The 23605-nt window shown below is 38.1% G+C and overlaps 1 protein-coding gene across 1 annotated transcript in view; it reads left to right on the forward strand.

Annotated features, from left to right (window-relative positions):
* Positions 1-1912: 1912 nt before the first annotated feature.
* The window catches only part of pth3r (parathyroid hormone 3 receptor), a gene marked incomplete at both ends in the record, with an annotated part of 55314 nt that continues 33621 nt past the window's right edge, over positions 1913-23605 (forward strand). Inside the window, one exon of the mRNA XM_081393103.1 lies at positions 1913-1978. Within this exon, the coding sequence (XP_081249229.1) occupies positions 1913-1978 (66 nt within the window). The remainder of the gene's footprint in view (positions 1979-23605) is intronic.

Raw genomic sequence — 23605 nt, forward strand, 5'->3', positions numbered from 1 at the left:
GGTGATTTGTGAACCTATTAAACAGATTAGTTCAAAAGATTCAGCTCGTTCACGAATCTGACACAGCTATTCGCGTCTCGGAACGAGTGACGATGTCTTCTGTAACTAGGAACGATATGTTTATATGGAATGTAGTGAAATAAAAGTCAATTTTCCCCAAAATGAATATACTCAGATAAAGCATATAGCCAGTAACAAAGTAGCCTATAGTAAAAAAACATATATAAAATACTAAAAAATACTTTAATAATATAATATAATATAATATAATATAATATAATATAATATAATATAATATAATATAATATAATATAATATAATATAATATAATATAATATAATATAATATAATATATAAACAACAAACTGTTTATTATATGAAATATAAATAAAGCAACATTAGAGAAAAAACATCTCAGATTATTCTCATTTAATATATATTCAGATGCATATATATATATATATATATATATATATATATATATATATATATATATATACAGTATATTACATAATCATGTGTGTGCGTGCATGCGTGCGTGTGTGTGTGTGTGTGTGTGTGTGTGTGTGTGTGTTTCAACGGTTATTATAATTAGCTCAAACTAAAGCTAGAAGTTTTTCGTTAGGCTAGCCTGCATGAAATAAAATTAATGTTAATTGGATTAAAATTAATTGTATAAAAAACTGAAACTTCTTTTATTTCTGCTATAGTTACCATGGCAACATTTCTCATTTTTATTTAGTTTAACTTGATGTACTACTAAAACTGAAATAAAAACTAAATAAAACTAAACACATATTAACAAAGAAAAAAAATAAATACATACACACACACACACACACACACACACACAAAAAAAAAAAAAAAAACGTGCAACTAATTCAAGATATTAGTAAAAAACCATAATGGTATATCAGTGATACTAGAAAATTGTTTTGTTTTGTTCTTTGTTTTCTTCACACAAAGCCAGGAAATACAGTAAGCATCCATGGATATTGTAGGTGAAATTAGCCAGTTATTACTCCAAAATGAACCCAGTCAGGATGATCGTAATGGTGTTATGGGTTATGATGGTTATGGGTTATCTGGTTTCATGTGTCACACTGTTTATCCTGCTTGTGAGTACATTCATGTGATTAGAAAAAGAGCATGCAGGGATACAAGTGGCTCAGTTATACATTTATAAATATTTGAATGCAATGATGAATGTCACAATCTAGTATTCCAGAGCCACATGTCAAGAAGCGTGTTCGTAACGTATGTGCAGGAGTGGGTTTAGAAAAATAGAAACCCTTGTAATTAGGAGGGTCAGGGCTTTGTCTTCACATGACAGTGAAGGGTTAACATTCTTCATGCCCACCCCACATGATAAACAGTGGAGGAGCCCAACAGCCGAGGGCCAGTGATGACCATCACACTAATAACCTCGCTGAACACTCTCACAACAGATACTCACATGCAGGAGATCACACCTCTACGATGGCAGACAAGTCTCTCTTTAACAGATCTCCAAATGAAAGTCTCATCTTCAATCAAAGATAAGAGTTTATAAGAAGAAGAAAAACAAGAATCGGAGAAATGGAAGAACATCTTCTTTGATGGGTAAAGATCGTTCAGTTGTCATCTTCTACTTATTTTGTTTTTGTACTTTATAAAAAAAGGGGATTTTACTTTTTTGAAATGTACCTACATTTGCCTACAGTTATTCCATAAATGAACCTCAGCTAAAACAACATACTTGTCAGACTCCAACAGATGAATCACTGGTGGACACAACAGCATCAGAATAACAATATATCGGCAATGGCTACAGACTTCTCTGCACCTCGATGAGACCACCATGTCCTGAAAAGTAAGAGGAGCTCTCTGGTGAACAGAAGTTCTGGAAAAGGTCAAAGGTCTTGGGTTAAGCATGTTGTCAGTGGAGGTCGCCGTGGCTTTTGTGCTGTGCAGTGTGCTGATGAAAGCCAGAGCTCTGGTGAGTACGCCTGGTTTCCCTGCTTTATTCATAATAGAAACTTAATACTTAAAACCTAATAACTAATACTGTGCATGGGGCCATTTTGTACACATTTGGGTTGCACACTTACGTATACGTATGGCAATATAAGGTAACTACATTAAGGTTAGGTTTAGGGGTAGGTTCAGGGTTATTATCTAGTCATTACCCAGTTATTATAATTACTATAACAAGTATGTACACGCGGAAGAGGACAGTAAATATAGTGCTTTACCCACATTTGTCTAGCATTTCCCTTGTGAAAAAGAATTGTGTTAAGTGCATGTGCACTTTTAGTGAACTTCAGATCTTAAAAAGTATATTTAAAAAATAGGCATTAGCCGATAATATAATATTAATGACTAAAAGTCATTTATATTTGTCATGATGTAGTCCAAAGAGGAAGACGATGATGGATAAAAATCAGACAAAGTTTATTTAAACGACTCAAATATAATCCAAGTAGCGTATAGTGTGTAAAACAAAAGCAACAACAGACAACTGAGGAGTGCACTGTAAATGAGGGACAAATGATAAAAACCTGTGGTAATTAATGAATAGCCATGACAACTAAAAGGTGGTGGGAACCTTGACAAAGGAGAACAGGAGACTAATGAAAACGAACTAAGAGTCCTTGATAAACTAATGAAAATATAACTGAATGTTCATGACAATATTATCCTTATGTGTGCTTTCGACAATGATTTCTTAATACAATGCTTTTTTGATGAATGACAAAAATTACTAAAATACTAAAGCACATATAAAGTACTTGATTATAATTTTAACTGTAGTGTGTATTTTTATGTAATGTTTAAAGTCAATGTAATTTGAATGTACAAAACTTCTACTTCATTATTACAATTCTACAGTTCCAATACATGACATAGCCTACAAGTTTAAATAAAAATTACATTAAAAATGAAGTTAAAGCTGCAGTCTGTAACTTTTTTGGGTTAAAAATGATCCAAAAGAAAAAAAAATTGTATTTATGTGTCACATCTGTCCACATGAAGAAGAGTCTCGGTTAGTGGCTATGTTGCGTGTGAGGATGTTGGAGGTGGAGATTTATAGCCTTTTCTCACAGCACTTGATATAATTAAACTTATCAATTTGATGGTGAATCCAGAGAGGTTCAAATGACAATCACCAGTGACAACTGGAGATTCACCCGTTGTAAAATGCAAAAGACTTCGGACTTCGGAGTGGCTACAGAAAAAAAGAGACTGTATGCGAAAACAAGGATACATATCGGAAGGGCTTTTGAAAGGTAAAAATAATATTATATTCCAGTTTTAAAAATGCATCTGATTACAGATATGTGTGTTTGTAGTTCAAAGAGAACCAGTTCTAAGGAACATTCATTTGTTGGTATGACAATTAGAAAGACTGCAGAGAAATGGAAACTGAACTACAGGTAGCCCTAATACACATTAAATGTACTCACGCAATGCTGATGTTGTTAACATTAACAATTTGAGAACAAAATATAATTTGCACGGTTTGACGTGATAAGCGATCGTTAGATTTAATCAGCTCGATTTACTGCAATGCTTTTTTTCCCTTAGTTGGTCAGAACAAAAGTGGATGTTATTGTTCAGATGGCATTTTCCGGTGAAAATTCTGTAAAAATGCGTCTACTTTACCAAGTTTTAAGTATCTACTTAAAAAACACCTTTTATCAATAGCTTTCAACCAGGTATAATGTTTGTATTTTGTGTTGTGTTTTTTTGTATTGTTGTATTTGTATTATATTGTATCCAATTTCAGTTGTATTGTACAGCACTTTGTGTCAACCTTGCAATGAAAGTGCTTTATAAATAAACAAAAGAAGAAAGAAATAAGAGAGATTACACTTTAACCCTATTTCAGAGACAATAGAAGTAATTGTGAAATGACACATAAAGACTTATAAATTAAGTGGGTCAAAAGCAGTCTTAAGTTCAACTAATTGTATTTATTATAAATTTGAACTATAAAAGATTTTCATTTAATTGTAAGTAAAGTGGAATAAGTGAAGAAGTGTTCAGACATATTACATTCAGTTTGCACTTAATTAAATTCTTTCAAAGTATATTATTTCTGTAATAACTCTTTTTTAAATTATGCTGTATAATGTTGTCTGCTGCTTTCCCTCTTCACCAGAATTAGATCAATACCTGACTAAATTAACTACTTGTTTATTTTGTTAAGATAATCGGAATCTGCCTCTCCAATGGAATACAGTATTATCAAATGTGAAATCAAACAGTGCTTAAGCAAAGCTAAAGGCTTTTTCCTGTTTGTTCTTTTTTCTATCAATAGTTAACAATTTCGATTAATAGAATTGCCTAAATAACTTTAAGTTAATAAGTGCATGCATCTTACAGAACTACTTTAGGTAGCCTTCATTAGTATATTTGAAATTAATAAAATGTTATGATAAAAAATGTGACCAAATTAAGTGCAAATAGGCTATATGTGAAACATTTACCAAAACTATCCGATCAACATAACACTAAAAGAAAGAAAGAAAGAAAGAAAGAAAGAAAGAAAGAAAGAAAGAAAGAAAGAAAGAAAGAAAGAAAGAAAGAAAGAAAGAAGCTGGCAGCTGTGGTTGCCAGAAATTTTCCATAAAAATATGGTAGTAACGTTTTAGTTTTTACAGATTTAACTTACATTTACAGTAAGAAAATGTAGGCCTATTTCATTAACTGATATAGGGACCTATCTGAAACGCAAGTATCAAACGCGAAACGCAAGTAACTTTGTGGGCAGATCCAACGGAAATCTAAAATGGGTTGGTCTGAAGTAGCTACATTACTCAGGTGTGGTTTGGGCGTAACGTGCAATAAACCAATCAGAGTGTCATCTCACATTCCCTTTAAAAGCAGGCGCGCTTGTTCCATGGCGGATTGCTATTATAACGGCGGATTTGCCAGGCGCACGCCAGGAGCGTTTCACAGCCGAGCAGACCGACGTTCTCGTCAGGGCCGTAAAAGACAGAGAAGTGACATTGTATGGGGATGGAAGAAACCCACCCAAATTAGCTTCGGTTAAACAGGCGTATAATAATTTGGGTAAATGTGTAAGCTAAATTTATGCCTATTTTTTCACATCTTCATGAACACCACAATGATTTCCCTTGTGTGGTAATATTTTTCCTTGTAATTATGAATGGTTTGCAAAAATGGGAACTGCTGCCTGCGTCTGTGTAGATGAGAGAAGCAAAGTGTATGCGTGTTGTGCACACGCTACAGTACATTATGGCCAAGCATGCGCCCTCAAAATAGCATCTGAATAATGCACCAATGACTTTAGACTAGGTTTTTCCTGGTCTGTGGCGGAATTGTTTTCTGAAACTGCAAAATAGCACCAGGGAACGTTTAGTTCACTGGAAGCGCAAGTTCACTCCCTAATTTAAAGACGTGCGTCTGTGGAGGGGAAAGTCTGCTGTGCGTCGTGTGCAAAATAGGAATAATACATGCGTCGGTGTACAAAGTCAATTGCGCTGGGTGCAAGATAGGGCCCATAATATTAATTTCACATGTATGTTCTGTTTTCATTTAGTTTTCACTGTGTTGTGTTTCTAGTTGGCTTCTCCGTTTGTTCTATTAGATCAGTCATCCTTGTTTCCCACCTGTTTGTTTCCATAGTTACTGATTTGATTAGAGTTATCTGTTCAGGTGTGTCTCATCTATTATCTTGTTAGCTCCCCTGTTTGCACGTGTATTTAAGCCTGAGTTTGGTCCTGTCATCTGTTGACGTTGCTGTTAGCCTGGTTGTGCTGGGGTGTGTTTCCCAAAAGCTTTGTTAGCCAACTATATTTGCAAGTTCCTTTGTTATTAGTATAGTTCACCAAATCGATGTTTCCAGAAATCATAGTTCTTCTAATGAACATTCGCAAACAGCATTGCAAAGTTGTGTGGTTGGAACCACATTAGCATGGTCAGAAGCAGAGTTTCTTGTTTGCATGACATGTGGACTCAATAAATTCTTATCTTGAGCAAAATAAGCAAGCTGACATTCAGTACAATCTGTATCTTTTATTTAGAATACATACAACTGTCATTTACATCTTTTAGTTTGTCAAGAGGTTCAAAGCACCGTTTTTGAAGAGTGCGCACGTGCTAGTAGCCAACGTAAAGACGACTATGATTGAATCTGGAAATAAAGCAAAATAAGTGAGAAAAATGAGAAATAGTCCTCAGATGCCATCTTCGTAATTTATAGCAAAACATCTAGCATTAATTCGATCTCAAAAAGATTCATTAATAGAAGTTATTACTCCACTACTGGTTGAACGACCAATTTGCGACGGGCCTTATAAAATGGATCTTCCAGCAGTCTAATTGCTGTGTTTGGAACAGGAACAGCAGACCCTCAAGGTACACACCCGGAGGTTTCAACAACTGGCGTGCCTCACTAACTTGACAGACTGTTCGCTGCATATGTGCAACCTGACCAGCTTGAATGCAGAGGATTCCAGCCCCACTCCCAACGCTCCTGAGTCGGATCCAGAAACCCTTCCAGTGATTACTGTTCCCAAGTCCATTCTGGCACAGAAAATTCCCACTCCAAGGATTAAAGAATTGCCAATTACAGTGGTCACAATGCATCCAGTGAGCAATCTTCCCAAATCCGTTCCTGAGTGTGAAATCTCAGAGTCCGTTCCTGAGTGTGAAATCCCAGAGTCCGTTCCTGAGTGTGAAATCTCAGAGTCCGTTCCTGAGTGTGAAGTCTCAGAGTCCGTTCCTGAGTGTGAAGTCCCAGAGTCCGTTCCTGAGTGTGAAATCTCAGAGTCCGTTCCTGAGTGTGAAGTCCCAGAGTCCGTTCCTGAGTGTGAAATCTCAGAGTCCGTTCCTGAGTGTGAAGTCCCAGAGTCCGTTCCTGAGTGTGAAATCTCAGAGTCCGTTCCTGAGTGTGAAGTCTCAGAGTCCGTTCCTGAGTGTGAAGTCCCAGAGTCCGTTCCTGAGTGTGAAATCTCAGAGTCCGTTCCTGAGTGTGAAGTCTCAGAGTCCGTTCCTGAGTGTGAAGTCCCAGAGTCCGTTCCTGAGTGTGAAATCTCAGAGTCCACTCCTGAGTGTGAAATCTCAGAGTCTGTTCCTGAGTGTGAAATCTCAGAGTCCGTTCCTGAGTGTGAAATCTCAGAGTCCGTTCCTGAGTGTGAAGTCCCAGAGTCCGTTCCTGAGTGTGAAGTCCCAGAGTCCGTTCCTGAGTGTGAAATCTCAGAGTCCACTCCTGAGTGTGAAATCTCAGAGTCTGTTCCTGAGTGTGAAATCTCAGAGTCCGTTCCTGAGTGTGAAATCCCAGAGTCCGTTCCTGAGTGTGAAGTCCCAGAGTCCGTTCCTGAGTGTGAAATCTCAGAGTCCGTTCCTGTGTGTGAAATCTCAGAGTCTGTTCCTGAGTGTGAAATCTCAGAATCCGTTCCTGAGTGTGAAATCTCAGAGTCCGCTCCTGAGTGTGAAATCTCAGAGTCCGTTCCAGAGTGTGAAATCTCAGAGTCCGTTCCTGAGTGTGAAATCTCAGAGTCCGTTCCTGAGTGTGAAATCCCAGAGTCCGTTCCTGAGTTGGAAGTCCCAGAGTCCGTTCCTGAGTGTGAAATCTCAGAGTCCGTTCCTGAGTTGGAAGTCCCAGAGTCCGTTCCAGAGTGTGAAATCTCAGAGTCCGTTCCTGAGTGTGAAATCTCAGAGTCCGTTCCTGAGTCTGAAATCCCAGAGTCCGTTCCTGAGTGTGAAGTCCCAGAGTCCGTTCCTGAGTGTGAAATCTCAGAGTCCGCTCCTGAGTGAAAGGAGAATTTTAGAATGACGGGACACTCATTTATATGACACTTTATTCAACAGAAAGAAAAGGTCTTTACATTAAGGCTTTTCAGTCCGATTGAGCCTTTAATCCGATTACTAACAGATTATTTGGTTGCATGTAAACATAGCCAATGTGTTGTGTTTCTATTTGGCTTCTCCGTTTGTTCTGTTTCCCACCTGTTTGTCTCCATAGTTACTAATTTGATTAGAGTTATCTGTTCAGGTGTGTCTCGTCTCTTATCTTGTTAGCTCCCCTGTTTGCCCGTGTACCTGAGTTTGGTCGTGTCTAGTTGTCTGTCGACATCGCTGTAAGCCTGGTTGTTCTGTTCATGTATTTTAATAATTCCAAAGTATTCTGAGGATTTCTGTTAGTTTGAGTTTGTCATTAATATAGACCGCTGCATATAGATACTGTTTCTTTTCTGCTGCAACCAAGACCCGTGACAGTTAATATACCAATGTACTAATATCTGTTTTGTACCTTTTGTTATACACTAGCAACTTGAATCAAAGTATCATCATAAGCAGCTTTTCCTCAAGCTGAGAAGGTAAAAACTAATATATAAAAGGTGTGCATCATGGTAACACACATGACACTAGAGTAATGCAGCCAATAAACATTAATTTAACAACATTATATGTAACATAAAACCATAATGTACATAACTGAATTGAAAAAACAAAGAAAACGTTATTTCAACAGTGTCAAACAGGGAATTTGGGGAATGTCAATTTACGTTCTTTACACTGCAAATTATACAATGACTTGTTGTTTTTCACTTTCAAAACCTGTAAATTTTACTGTAAAATTACATTAAATGTAAGTTTAGATCTATTACAAGTATAGTAAGGAAGGCATTTTTACAGTCTTTTCTTACAGTATACTATATATTACTTAATCAACAAATGTTACTGTGCACGTTCTTTTAGAGATATCTGTTGCACTAACAACCTTCTCTGATGTGACTAAATTGCAAATTGATTTTTACTTTAAATCCAGCTTTATAAATCCAATTTAGAAATCATCTTATTCAGGGCAATTTTCTGGTTGAACACAAATGATCATCTTCAGATGATCAGCTTTCCCAATAATACAGCTGGATCAATGTTTCATCACAGCCACACAAATAGATTTGTTTGGTTTGAGTGGTCTGTGCGGAAGACCTCTGACAGGGCAGTGTGTGTGAGAATCCCCAGTGAAATCACTAGGCAAAGAGAAAATTACCTTTTTCACCCTTCACTCTTTTTTTTTTCACTCACACTTTGTTTGGTATAGGTAGCAAAAATTTTAACTTTACAATAAGGTTCCATTTGTTAACATTAATAAACTACATTAATGAAAAATATTTCAACAGCATTTATTTTTGTTAATGTTAATTTCTATTTTTACTAATACATAATGAAAAAGCAAAACTTGCATTAGTCGATGCATTGTGAACTGATATGAACATGATCATTAACAAACATTAGTAAATGGTGTAAAAATATATTGCTCATAGTTCATGTTAGTTAATGCAGTGTTAACAAACGAGACCTTATTGTAAACTAAAGTGTTATCAATTTTTAGCTTAAACTGGTATCAGCAAATTAAAACTATAGAAAGCTCAATTGTCTAAGAAATTTGTCTTGGGTGTAAAGAGATGTATATTGTTCAAGGTTGTGCATGTCCTATATTTCTTGGTAATGGGTAAAGGAAAGTGTGTCTCTTTGTTTGTGCTGTCAACTTCAGAAAGACTTACTGGCCAATGCATGCACATGCTCAATGAAGCAGAAAATGAGTCGGTCAGCGAGAGATGAACACTTGATAAACAGGCAATTTAGACCCTGAAAATCACGAGCATTTTATCAAGAGCACTGCCATGCCACTAATTTCACCTTTGCTAGGGAAGGCAATTAGAATTAAATGTGTTCGTGGATATCATCTATCAAGATCCTACAAGTGTTTGAACACATGGCAGTAACAGAAACCAATTATTAAGAATCAATGACATTAGAGCATCTAACAGTGTGATTCATCACTGCCTATGCTTTCCAAAGGTGAAAAACAACAATCAAATGTGACAGTTGGTTAATTGACTCTTGCAGTTTGAGTGTAAGTGTAATTTCAACTCTAATTTCACTTACTCCCTATGGACTAATGTGAAATTTTATGCAGTGATTTAAAAGCTATGTGTCTTAAAGCATTTTAGTATTGTATTTGTAATTTGTAATTTCGAGTGTAGTCCAATTTCATTAGTGAGAAACACCATCACACATTTTGTGATGCTACTAGAAAATAAATAAATATCAATAAACTGAATTAGGGACCCTAGTTATATGAGACCAGAATAGGCTATTATATAGTTGTAGGTGGGCTATTTTGATGTGGGCCTGTAGCTACCTGTAACACTGTAGAAACCACATAACAATGTGCTAAAAAAAACCCACACTCACAACAGCCAGGTCAGTTTTGTTAATCAAATGAACAATAAATATGTATTTTAGGAATCAAGGAGTGTCAACCCAACTCAGAACAGCCAGGTCAGTTCTGTTAATCAGAAAATGAAAAATACATATGTATTTTAGGAATCAAGGAGTGTCAACCCTTGTAAAAAAAATGCCTTTGTAATAATGTTAAAGTGTACTGCTGAATGTACCTGACAAGCATATATGGTAAACTACAATATACTTTAATGTAATTTCTATTCAAACCTATGCCATGTTTTTAAATATATTTGTAATTGTTGCAATTTACTACATTTAAAATATATTAACTTTGAATGTAATATCAAATAATACAATACAGTTAAATATATAACCAAGTACTTGCTTTAGTGTTAGTCAACACATCAAAATAAGTGTGCATTTTAAAAGCTTGACTTTAAAGATTATTTAAACATAATTAATTCAAATGTACCTTTTATTTAATATATTATTGGCAAAAAAGTTTTTACATGTGCAATATACTTTTAAGATTTGAAGTTCACTACAAGTGCATTTTCAATACAATTAAGAGCACTTTTTCTCCACAAGGGAAATCATTCCAATAAAGTCAAATGGCTATCGAACAGAATGAGACAGGCTTGATGTATTCATCGTTTGTTGATTGGATTGTAAACCGTGAACACTGCATGAGGCATTTATATAGTGGTTTCATATGTACTATTGTACACCCAAAGTGCTTTACAATCATATCAGGGGTCTCTCCTCCACGACCACCAGTGTGCAGCATCCACTACAACTGTGCCAGTGCGCTCACCACACACCAGCTATAGGTGAAGAGGACAGAGATTAATAGAGCCAATTCAATGGATGGGGATTATTATGAGGTCATGAGTATTTACACCCCTACTCTTTACGAGAAGTGCAGAGGGTTCTTTAATGACAATAGAGAATCAGGACCTTGGTTTAACGTCTCATCCGAAGGGCAGTGCTTGTTACAGTATAGTGTCCCCGTCACTACACTGGGGCGTTAGGACCCACACAGACCACAGGATGAGCACCCCCTGTTGGCTTAACTGCAGCGCGGTATTATATACATCAAATAAAAGTGAGTCTTAATACAAGAAGAGTTGCTTGATATTCTGATAAGATTACAAGGTCAAACAATTTATAAAATATAATCAAATATTGACGGATAAACCAGTAACATGCATTATGAAAACGTCTCGGTGACTAGAGTTCTCAACGGGTCGGGTCGGGTCGGCCCGACAAACCCGACGGGACCCGCGGGTTCGGGTTGAAAATATAAGCAAATGACTCGGGTCGGGTCGGGTCGGACCTCGGGCTTAATCTTTTCCGCTCAGTAAAAAAAAAAAAAAAAAAAAAAAACATTTATTAATCATCGCTACTGTTCACCGTAAAGAAAGTCTGGCTGCTGCGTGCAACGTGCATCATGGAGAGGGGCGGGGGCAGACCTGACGCCGCTGCGTGCACGCCTTTAGCCTGGAGAAGAAGATGGAGTTGGTGAAAAGTAAACTTGCCGCAGGTGAATTCACCGTCGCTACTACAGGAGTGGGAAAATCAGAGGTCTGGAAAGTTGTTTGTATTGTTTGTATTGTTAAAAGGCATGAACATTAAAGGTTGATTTGAATTCCCGTCTGCTGGTCATGATAATACGTGTATGAGAAAAAAAAAATTATCGTCGGGCCGCGGGCCGGGTTCGGGCAGATAATTCATGATGATGTGTCGGGTTACATCGGGTCCGGGCTTAAAAGCCACGGGCCGGGTCGGGTCGGGTTATCATTTTCAGGCCCGTTGAGAACTCTATCGGTGATTAGTATAACTGCAATTCACTGATGGAGGGAACGAGACGTTGTGTTGAATGAGAGACACTAGGGGTCGCACTTGGGAGCCCCAAACACCTCTGACATTTTCAGAAAAGGCCAAAGAAGTTGGCGTGTAGAATTTGGACATATGGGTATAAAAGGAGGCCAGCGTGCTTTACACATTCAGGTTTGTGCTGAGAAGCCAAAACGGAAAATGACAAATGAAGCTAAGCTGTCTCGCAACCTTCCAACACCCAGGGTAACTGACCTCGGGTTTCCCATCAAGGGGACCATCTACTATTGAGAGAGGTCAGTCCAGTCGTAGGGCTTCTTCTGATGATTTTTTTTTTTTTTGGGGGGATAATATCTTCTTTCTTATATATTACGGCTGAGTACCACAGTTGGGGAAGTGTTCTCTTTTCTCTAACGAAGGGGGGAGGTTAGTATGTGAAAACACATCCTACATAGGGAATAGTCCCTGTGGAGGGCTCCACCTGATGAGGGGAAGACTCGAGCAAATAGAGATGGGGCTAACCCCATCTAGGAGAAGACACAGGGTTCACCGATTGGGAAACCAAACAGTGGAAGATTATATCATATCACCGTTAGGGAACCACTACATATGGAGCACTAACCAGGTTACAAGGCCTTACCTGAAAGGGGCATACCACGAGTAACAGGCACGAGTAATTCGCCACCGAAGAGTTCTAGGGGCGTATAGGCGTCCTGGGTTTACCAAACCTGGGGAATATCTCTGAGACGAAACGGTGGACTTTTCCGCCTCGTGGAGGGGGGGGCGCTCATGCAATCACTACACTAACAAGTTGTACAAGCCTTACCTTTTATAACCCAAAACTCGGAATGACACTGGTTCTGTGCGAATGATCGCGATTATGGAATCTCGCAAAGGTCGGGTTTAGCCCAGCCTGCAGCTCTGCAAATGTCTGCCAAAGAAGCACCGTTAGCCAGGGCTGTAGAGGCCTCAATGCCTATGTTGGATGAGCTCTGAGCTCCAAAGGACAAGGCACATCTTGGGCTTGGTAAGCCAGATGAATGGCATTCACTATCCAGTGGGCCATTCTCTGTTTGGAGACAGCCTTCCCCTTCTCCTGACCTTCGAAGCAGACAAAGAGCTGATCCAATCTTCAGATATCAGATAGAGCGCAATGGGCACAACAGAGACTGGGTTAGGTCTCCCTCGTCACGAGGGAGCGCTTGCAGGTTCACCACTTGGTCCCTGAAGGAAGTAGTGGGAACTTTGGGCACATAGCCGTAGCACATAGCTCAGGACCACGCAAGAGTATGCCGGCTCGAACTCTAGGCATGTATTGCTGATGGAAAAGGCTTGAAGGTCCCCTTCCTCTTGACGGAGTCAGGGGGGCTGTCTTCGTGGAGAGGGCACTGAGCTCGACTGACTCCAATGGGATCGAACGGGTCCCTCCGTAAGGCCTGTAAGACCAAGGAGAGATCCCAAGAGGGGATGAGGGGAGGTCTTGGAGGCTTCAACTTCCGTGATCCTCTCAGGATGTGCTTCCCTAAGGAACCGCAACCTACTATATTGTTTGTTTATGCCCACCTACTGGGCATAAATGCACCGCAATCGCACACTCCATCTGTGGGTCCTCCAAGTATCCCCGGGCCAACGCTCCATCGAGGGTAATGAGGGCTGACAAGCCTGCAAGCCGTGTTCTGGCAGAAAAAAGGTGCCTTCCACAACTTGGTGAGCTCATCATTAACTTCCTGGAAGAATGGAACGGGGGTGGGATGAGGCTCGCTCCCGATTCAGCGCTTCACCATCGAGTTCTTGTACCCAAAGGTAGAAGGACCAGGACTTGAGGCAGCTGAGGTTGCTTGCGGTCTTTTGAAAAACAAATGCGAGCCGCGACCACAACGTTCCCATGGCCATGCTTTCGGAGTAAGAGTTTGGAACCATCCAAGAACGCTTTCTCCGCCTGAGAATGACAGCAAAGGGTGCTAACTATCGCACCTGGTCAGATATGAAGACTGGCTCAGGTTCCTGGATGAGTATGGCTGCAGGCTTTAGCTCAAGGGTGTACTTCTCCATCCATGGAGGGTCCTTGGCGGGTGTTGGCTCTGGCTCTGGGTCTGTGACCGTGGTAGGTGTGGTGAGGTGCTGGATGAGCTAAGGGTCCGTGACAGGAGGAGTGGGTAAGGACTGGGAAGGAGTTCCGAGACAGGTGGTGTTGCTACGATAATGAGCAACGGCAACAGGATTACTCAAGTGGGCTGGGGAGGCTGCATCTGAATGGCGCTGGTGTCTTCATCAACTTCGCTTACTGAGAGAGAGGAGCCACTCAGCCACAGGAAACCAGGAAACCAGGTGGCTAATCTTGAGGAACTCCTCCACGTAGTCTTCCAGGTGACAGCCGTCTTGTGAGAGGGAGATGAGAACGTCTTTGGGTGTGACAGTTGAAAGAACTGATGCTAGATACTAGTGGTGGGCCGTTATCGGCGTTAACGCAGCAATATCGCCGTTAATCTATTCCCCAAGTTGGGTTGGGAGATGGCTCTACTACACAAGCTATGATGACGCAATCTACCCGCGGCCGCGAGGTAAACCCGGCTGCAACGCATATTCGTCGTCATCTTAAGTAAACACGGCTGTAAGTGAAAGCTGCAACATCCATTATTTGGACTTGGTTCGGATTTAAGCCGTCCGACAAACAGCAGCAAACTATCCGAGTGTGTGGTGAGGTAACGGTTCGGTAAGTTAACACACGACTAATCCGTTCTACCACCTCAAATTCAAAACGAAACATGACATCACTGAATACCAGCGCGCGCGTCTTATTCTCATTCCAATATATCTTAGTGGTGTAACGTTAACACACAATCTCTGTCTACGCCCGATTTAAAGAATCGTTGTTGTGTTTCTTTTTAACTGAAAAGACATCAGTTAGACAGTTAAATTTGGGGTTTCATAAGCTCCAAGCCATAATAAACATTAGACCTACTTAACATCTCTGCAGCTAGTGAACTTAAAATTTATTTATCTGCAAAATTATGTTGTATACTTACAGTTTTGCACAATATATGTTCTCAAAACTACATATACCCTTTAAAAAAATAGCAGTTGTTTAGCAGGGTCTGTGTAACCTGTTCTGAAATGGTTTTATTATAATATACTGTATATCGTTATCGCAAGAGGCTGCAATGTATATCACAATATAGATTTTAGGCCATATCGCCCATCCCTAATTGATAGCCTATAGTAGTTGATAATAACATAGGCCTATGTTGCCTACGGACGGTAACAGTACAGAAGTAACCTTTTACAGTCTATGAGTAGAACAGCTTTCTCAAGCAGTTTGTGATGCATTTTGGAAACAGGAGATGAGCCCCTGGTCTAATGCGCCACCTGGCTTGAGAAACCCGTTCTCAAAGACTTAGGCTACTTTTATAGTCATTATTTGGGTAGCACACATATTCTGAATGCCTTCGGCAGAATTCAAATGAGACATTTTAATCTAGATTAATCTAGATTAATTTCAAAATTAATCTAGATTAATCTAGATTAAAAAAATTAATCTATGCCCACCTCTACTAGATACATATTTTATGGTTGGTTCGTTCTTCTGTTAACGTGCTGGTTGCTGCAGGAGCAAGGAAATACAGAGGCGGGATCTAGCAGCAGCAAACGTATTTATTTACAAAAAAAAAAAAAAAAAAAAAAATGCACATGGGGGAAACCACTCAGGAACAAAAGGAAACTGCAAGCCAACAGTATCAATGCAAGAATGGACAAGGAACTAAACTACACAGGAAGTATATGTACAGAGACTAAATGAGTGAATTAACAATGGGCAGGTGGACACAATTATGTGCTATGGTAACAAACAGGAACACACTAGGAAACTAGATCAATTAAGGCGACATTTACACATAGCCGGGTATTTAGAGAAACAATATTCCCCCCCCCCTCCGTTTCAACCCGCATAAATATGCCGTTGAGCGCCATCATAACTATGCCAAACCTATGGGCGGCAGTGTAGGGAGAAGGATAAAGCCATGCAACCAATCAGAATCCTCAGAATCGACAACAACGAATAACACGAGCGACTTCCTGTTCCTTTCAAAACAACAAATATGCCTCCGTGCCCTCCTTCGCCTCTGCTCCTCGATATAGTAGAGCAGTTGTATTTGCAAATACAAACAGGCCAAAAGCGTTTGCACAAAAGTAGAAATGAGTACCACCTTAACATGGTAGCATCCATGATCAGTAGCCAAACAAACTGTAAACATAGGGCGCTCACATGACGTTAAGCATTTTCTGGGGCATAATGTGACATTTGAGAACCTAAAACCCTGTTTCTCCCAGTTGACACGGCAACACATAACCAGCGTTATCAGAAATCTCCACTTTGGCCGGAGTTTTTAGAAATAATCCTTTTCTGTGATAAAAACGGGTTTTTCATGTAAATGAGAGGCCAAACCGCAGGGAAATATCTGCGTCTTCCCTTCGTGTAAACGGGGTCTAAGGTAGGCAGGAAATAAACACAGGAATCAGGAGCACAGAGAACATAGAACTGAGCTAAAATCAAAATAAGAGTACCAAAACCGAACATAAACCTGACAATGTGTAAAGGAAAGTAACACTTTGTTAGCTTGTATAATTCTAAGCTTGAATACTGTAATTCAAGTTAAATGAAAACCATTTATTCAACTAAAACAATTTATTCATGTTAATTGAACACCACTGATTCTAGTTAGTTTTACAAGGTTGATTTTATTGGGTTTTACTTGTTTCAACCACATGGGTCCACTGCATATGACTGAATCATGTTCAGCCAAAGAGCTATTTTTTGAGTCTTTCTTTCTTTCTTTCTTTGTCTCATGTTAGGTGTGTGAGTTTGAGGTTTTGTTTGGTGGTTGAAAATGTATTCAGGGCACAAATGCTCCTGTGTCTCTCCAGTCGTGAGGACCCAGAGATCAGGTCTCATAATGTGGGAGGACGGTGAGGGATGCACATGGGTGTGGGGTGTGTATGGTTGGATATGTTCTCTCATCCTGAAGGTTGAAGAGAGCTCGTCACATACCACAGGACAGTGCAAATATTTCACAACACTGAGAGACAGCACATCAGCCTAAAAGAAGGTGTGCCAGATGTGGTGATAAATGGATGATGTGTCAATGATTTCAGCTGAGATCGTGGAAAATGACAAACTAACATGTACAGTATATGCTTAGAAACAAACAAGGCTTTTGTCAGTCTTTTGTGATGTGACGTGTTACACTTGTTCAATGCAGATGAAATAGTAAAACAATAAATCTACTAAGAGAGCGTCGTAAACATTGACTTTCTTTATTGACATGCTTCCACCCTCCCCCCAACAATACTGATCTGGATTAAGTATGTAGTACTGTGTCTTGCATTACAGATGACTTCTAAGCAATGAGTAATGAAACAGAAAAAAAAACAACTCAAATTATAAGAGAGCAAATACTACATAAATATTATATAAAAATACATGTAAAAAATTTTTTATTAGGGACAAAATTGATGGTCCTAGTGGAAAAGACACCAAAACTGACAGACAGTCTGTCAAATGTTAATTTCTATTTCACATTTGCAATGATGAAGATACAATTTAACATACATACTTAAAATGTAATATCAAATAACTACAAATTATCATCAAGTGATTTATATGTGCTGAAGTATGTTAGTCAACAGATCAAAATAAGCATATTTCTTAATTTGAAATTATTTTAAAGAGGACCTTATAACAAGGCATTTGTTGTTTTTAACAAGTGTGTTAAGAACTTCTCTTTAAGTACACTTAAATGGCATTTTATTTCATTGATATTATATTATCTGCTAAAGTTTTTAAAAAATATACTACAATTGCACATTCAATTAGTTAAGCACATTATTTTTCACTCGGAATAACACAAATAAAAAGGTTGAAATCTGTTAGTTGAAGGCTAATTAAAATCACACCATATCACACAATAAAAGTGCCTATAGTTCAGGAAACATCCATTGTTTTTGTTTTTTAAGTAATTTTATCTAGAAAATGTAGAAAATGAGATACAAAAAAAAAATATAGCTGCGAGCAGCGATTACGGGCCCAAGCCGGTGGCACCGCCACCCCGGTGCCTTTAGTTACCTAAAGGCACCGGGGTGGCGGTACCGCCGGCTTTGGCCCTCCATCGCTGCTCGCAGCTATATTTATATATATATATATATATATATATATTTATATATATATATATATATATATATATATATATATATATATATATATATATATATACATACATACATACATACATACATACACACACATACATATATATGTATATATATATATATATATATATATATATATATATATATATATATATATATATTATTGTTCAAAAGTTTGGGGTCAGTAAGATTTTTAATGTTTTTAGGAGAAGTCTCTTCTGCTCACCAAGGCTGCATTTATTGATTAAAAATACAAACAAAAACAGTAATATTGTGAAATATTATTCCAATTTAAAACAGCTGTTTTCAATTTTTAAATATTTTACATAGTAATTCATTTCTGTGATCAAAGTTGAGTTTTCAGCATCATTACTCCAGTCTTCAGTGTCACATGATCCTTCAGAAATCATACTAATATGATGATTGATGCTCAATAAATATTCATTATTATTTTCAATGTTGAAAACAGTTGTGTACAGATTTTTTTTTTTTCAAAATGCTTTGATGAATGTAAAGTTCAAAAGAACAGCATATATTTCAAATATATATATTTTTAACATTATAAATGTCTTTACTGTAACTGTTGATCAGTTTAACTCATCCTTCATAAATAAAAGTACTGATTTATTTTATTTATTTCCCCAAAAAATAAAATTTTAATTATTACTAACCCAAAACTTTTGAGCGGTAGTGTTTAACGTTACAAAAGCTTTAGATTTCAGATAAATGCTGTTCTTTTGAACTTTCTATTCATCAAAGACTGTACACAACTGTTTTCGACATTTAAAATAATAATGAATGTTTCTTGAGTATCAATCATCATATTAGAATAATTTCTGAAGGATCATGTGACAGTGACGACTGGAGTAATGATGCTGAAAACTCAGCTTTGATCACAGGAATAAATAACAGTTTAAAATATATTAAAATAGAAAGCAGCTGTTTTAAATTGGAATAATATTTTACAATATTACTGTTTTTGTTTGTATTTTTAATCAAATAAATGCAGCCTTGGTGAGCAGAAGAAACTTCTCTGTTATGTGCGCGCCACAGACTGCACGCACGTCCGCTTAGAGTTCCGCCTTTTGCCTTCCGTCAATATTACGTTATTAGAAAAATATTTTTTTAGAGAATCGATTTTTTGACATTTGTGAATCGATTCATAATCGTCCACGTCCGCATCGCGATGCATCTAAGAATAAATTTTTTCTCCCACCCCTAGATTTCATACAACAGGTTAATAAACAGTTACAATTAAGTCACTTGCATTTTAGATGCAATGTTGACTGTTTTTGTTCTGTTTCAGCAGCGAAAATAGTTAAACAAAGATCACGGCAGAACCATCACGCATCACGTGTTTTCTCATAACTGAACGATTCAGCATTTTTACCGAATCGGTTGACTCAAAGATTGAATGATCAATCCATAAACATCTGTCTTAATCATGATCGACTCATTCGAACAAATCGTTTGAACGAATGAATCAATGACTCGCTTATTAAGATGGATGCCTGGCGACACCTAATAGCGGTTAAGTGTTGTTTAAAAGCATCATTCTTTCCCACATGTGTGTGATTTGTGTGTGCAACATTATCATTATTTTTCTTACACTATTATATTAGCGATTTAAAAGCACCCACTCGTGTCACACGTCGATTAACCGGTGGGAAAATATCCTCAGACACATACCTAATACATGTATATTTAAATACAATATTGGCCTACCTGGTAAAAAGTTTTATATACTATTTTGATGTCCTTTTGTACACAAGAGGGCAGTATAGCCCTATGTTTGCTTTTTTTGTTGAACCAAATAGCACTAAATAGCCTGTTTTAACTTTTTCATTCTTCTTGAATTGCAAAAACAGAATAAAATGGGTTTAGTTGTGATATTTGTATACTTTTATATAGAAATAAATGGTATATAATTACATTTTTAGAAGATTTTTAGTGTTTCCTTTTTGGACATTATTTAATCCCTCGCCATAGCAAAACCGTTTGAGATATTTATTATCCATTCACAATTTAGCATATTTAATGTAGTTTCATCATGTTGAAAAAGTTTGGTACGAATAAAATAAATAGTTTAAGAGGAGTGGCTAAAAATTCAGAGGCTGATTTTGCAAAAAAAATCACATTCAGACCAAAATATCTGACTTCCTGGTGGCCAGAGCTATTGAATGTAAATTAGAAAGTTGTCCGGCTTGATGAGAACAATATACAAACTATTTTTTCTTTACTGTAGTTAAAACTAACCCCCCCACTTTTGTCAAAAGCATGTTGAAAGTGACACACTTCCTGCTGCCAGTTGGTGGCGCTATAACTTTGACTCACAATAGCTACATCCATCTGATCGGCCTCTTACCACGAACACACTGCTGAAGTTTCATCAAGATCAGTTAATGTATGCAGAAGTTATTCCACTTCCGTGTTTCTCTTTTCTCGCCATAAATTCGATTCCTCGCCACAGCCAAACCGTTCGAGATATCAAAAATCCGTCCGCAATTTAGCATCCTCAAAGTCTTGACTACATGCACACCGAGTTTGAAGGGGACACGGTGAATTTTCTAGGAGGAGTATTTCACATTCCACAGCAAGCGTTTTCCAAACAACCCATAATAGCCGACTTCCTGTTGGGCTGGCGTAAAACTTGACTGGGGTAAAGTTGTTCGGCCCGATGAGATCTATATGTGTACCGAGTTTCATATTAATTCATGCGAGCGTGTTTGATATATGGTTCAAGTTTTAGAACCCCGTTCAAGGGGGCGCTGTTGAGCCCCCCAGCCACGCCCGGGTTCCAGCTTCAGCCCGGCCCTGATGGCCGTGGGTTCTGACCTGTGTGCAAAGTTTCAAGAGTTTTTGAGCACGTTAAGGACCCCAAAAGCCCCTGAAACCTTGATTAACAATATAAAAGCAATAGTCAAATCCCCCCTCCCCTCACACACACACAGACACAGAGAGAGGGAGAGAAAATTCTTCAGAAAATCCACATTCAAACCAAAATATCTCTCTTCCTGTTGGTCGGAGATGGTTCATGTAAATTAGAAAGTTGTCCGTCTTGATGAGAACAATACACATACCAAGTTTTGTTGCTGTTGATAAAACTAACCCCCCCACTTATGACTAAAGGTGGCGCTACTGAGCCCCTCACCACGCCCGTTTCTGAAACTTTGCACATGTCTACTGGATAATAAATGTGATGTGTCTGTCGAGTTTCATGCAATTTCAAGTATGTTAAGAGTCTCAAAAGCATAAAAAAAGAATATTAAAGTTTGATGCGTTGCCACGGCAACAGTATCTAAGATATCAATAATCCTTTCACAGGTTTACATCTGCCGTGTGTCTACATTGTACACATAAAGTTTGAAGCAAATCTGGTAAAAATAAGACAGTGATTTCAAAGCATTTTAATAGTGATGTACTTCCTGCTGCCTGTTGGTGGCGCTATAACTTTGACTCACAATAGTCACATCTGTGCGATCAGCCTCTTACAACGAACACACTGCTGAAGTTTCATCAAGATCAGTTAATGTATGCAGAAGTTATAACACACTTCCTGTTTCATTTTTTCGCCATAAATTCGTTTCCTCGCCACGGCCAAACCGTTCGAGATATCAAAAATCCGTCCGCAATTTAGCATCCTCAATGTCTTGACTTCATGCTCACCGAGTTTGGAGGCGAATCGATGAATTCCCTAGGAGGAGTACATTAAATTCCACAGCATGCGTTTCCAAACAACCCTAAATAGCCGACTTCCTGTTGGGCTGGCGTAAAACTTAGAGCACGAAAGTTGTTCGGCCCGATGAGATCTATATGTGTACCGAGTTTCATATTATTACATGCAAGCGTGTTTGATTTATGGACACGTGTTCGGATCCCGTTCCAGGGGGCGCTGTTGAGCCCCCCTGCCACGCCCGGGTACCAGCCTCAGCCCGGCCCTGATGGCCGCGGGTTCTGACCTGTGTGCAAAGTTTCAAGAGTTTTCGAGCATGTTAAGGGCCCCAAAAGTGGCCGAAAGGTTGACAAAATAATAATAATAATAATAATAATAATAATAAATATAGCTGCGAGCAGCGATTACGGGCCCAAGCCGGTGGCACCGCAACCCCAGTGCCTTTAGTAACCTAAAGGCACCGGGGATGGCGATGCCGCCGGCTTTGGCCCTCCATCGCTGCTCGCAGCTATATATATATATATATATATATATATATATATCTTTCTATCTATCTATATCTATATCTATATATATATATATATATATCTTTCTATCTATCTATGTCTATATATATATATATATATATATATATATATATATATATATATATATATATATATATATGTATATTTACACACACACACATATATATATAAGACAGAAAATATTACTTGTCTTACCTTATTCTGATTTTATGATACACTCAAAATATTCCACAACAAATCCTTTAAATTTAATGTAAAAATAAAAACGAAAGTAAGCAGTGTTGGTCTCACGTATCTCTCTCATTAGAATAAAAAATTTCAATATTTGCGATGCATTTGGATGCTAAACTGTTCTTTATTATAGGCTTTGTACTTCACTCATGTTCCAATATCGATAGAAAAAATCATCCTCTTCACACGCGCAAAAATGTGCTTGGAAACATCACAGTGGAGCTCTGCTTACTGTGAATGGTACAAATTGTACTACTGACTATTTAAACAGAGCAGTGTAATTCGTATATGTTAGGTTGACTATTTTTATTATTATATTGTATTAGGGCTATAATGAACAGGCTGCGATGTCAAGATTGCAATTCTGGAATGTGTGTGTGTGTGACGCGGTTGCGGTTGAACAGTGGACACATAAAAACATAAATAAAATGTTTAAGTTCATTCCTACTTCCATAGGCATACATTGAAAATGCTCGCTCTACTCCGCACCATTATCAATGTCTGTGCGGACGTCTGTATTTTACTTTCGCTTTTAAGTTAGCGATTTAAAAGCCCTCAGCGGTGTCACACGTCGATTAACTGGTGGGAAAATTTTATCACAGTCACATCCCTAATATATTTATATATAAATACAATAGGCCTACCTGAAAGAGAATTTTACTTGCCCGACCAGAGTATAGCCTGATTAGAACGTCAATAACAAAAAAATAACTTGGGAATCACTAAAACGAGAGATTATTCTAATTTCATTACATTCATTTTAAGTTGCAATCAGCAGTTCATAATAAATGTATTACTGATCAATGGTAACAAGGTTGCCCTGCTGAGGCTCATGCAGCTTCTCCAGGAGAATTGTAAACAAATGAGCGCAGCACACAAAAACGCAACGCAGTTAACAACATACTGACTATAAAAATTACAAATATGGAGT

This window comes from Scardinius erythrophthalmus, assembly GCF_964197995.2.
Source record: "Scardinius erythrophthalmus genome assembly, chromosome: 18".
NCBI classification, from domain to species: Eukaryota; Metazoa; Chordata; class Actinopteri; order Cypriniformes; family Leuciscidae; genus Scardinius; species Scardinius erythrophthalmus.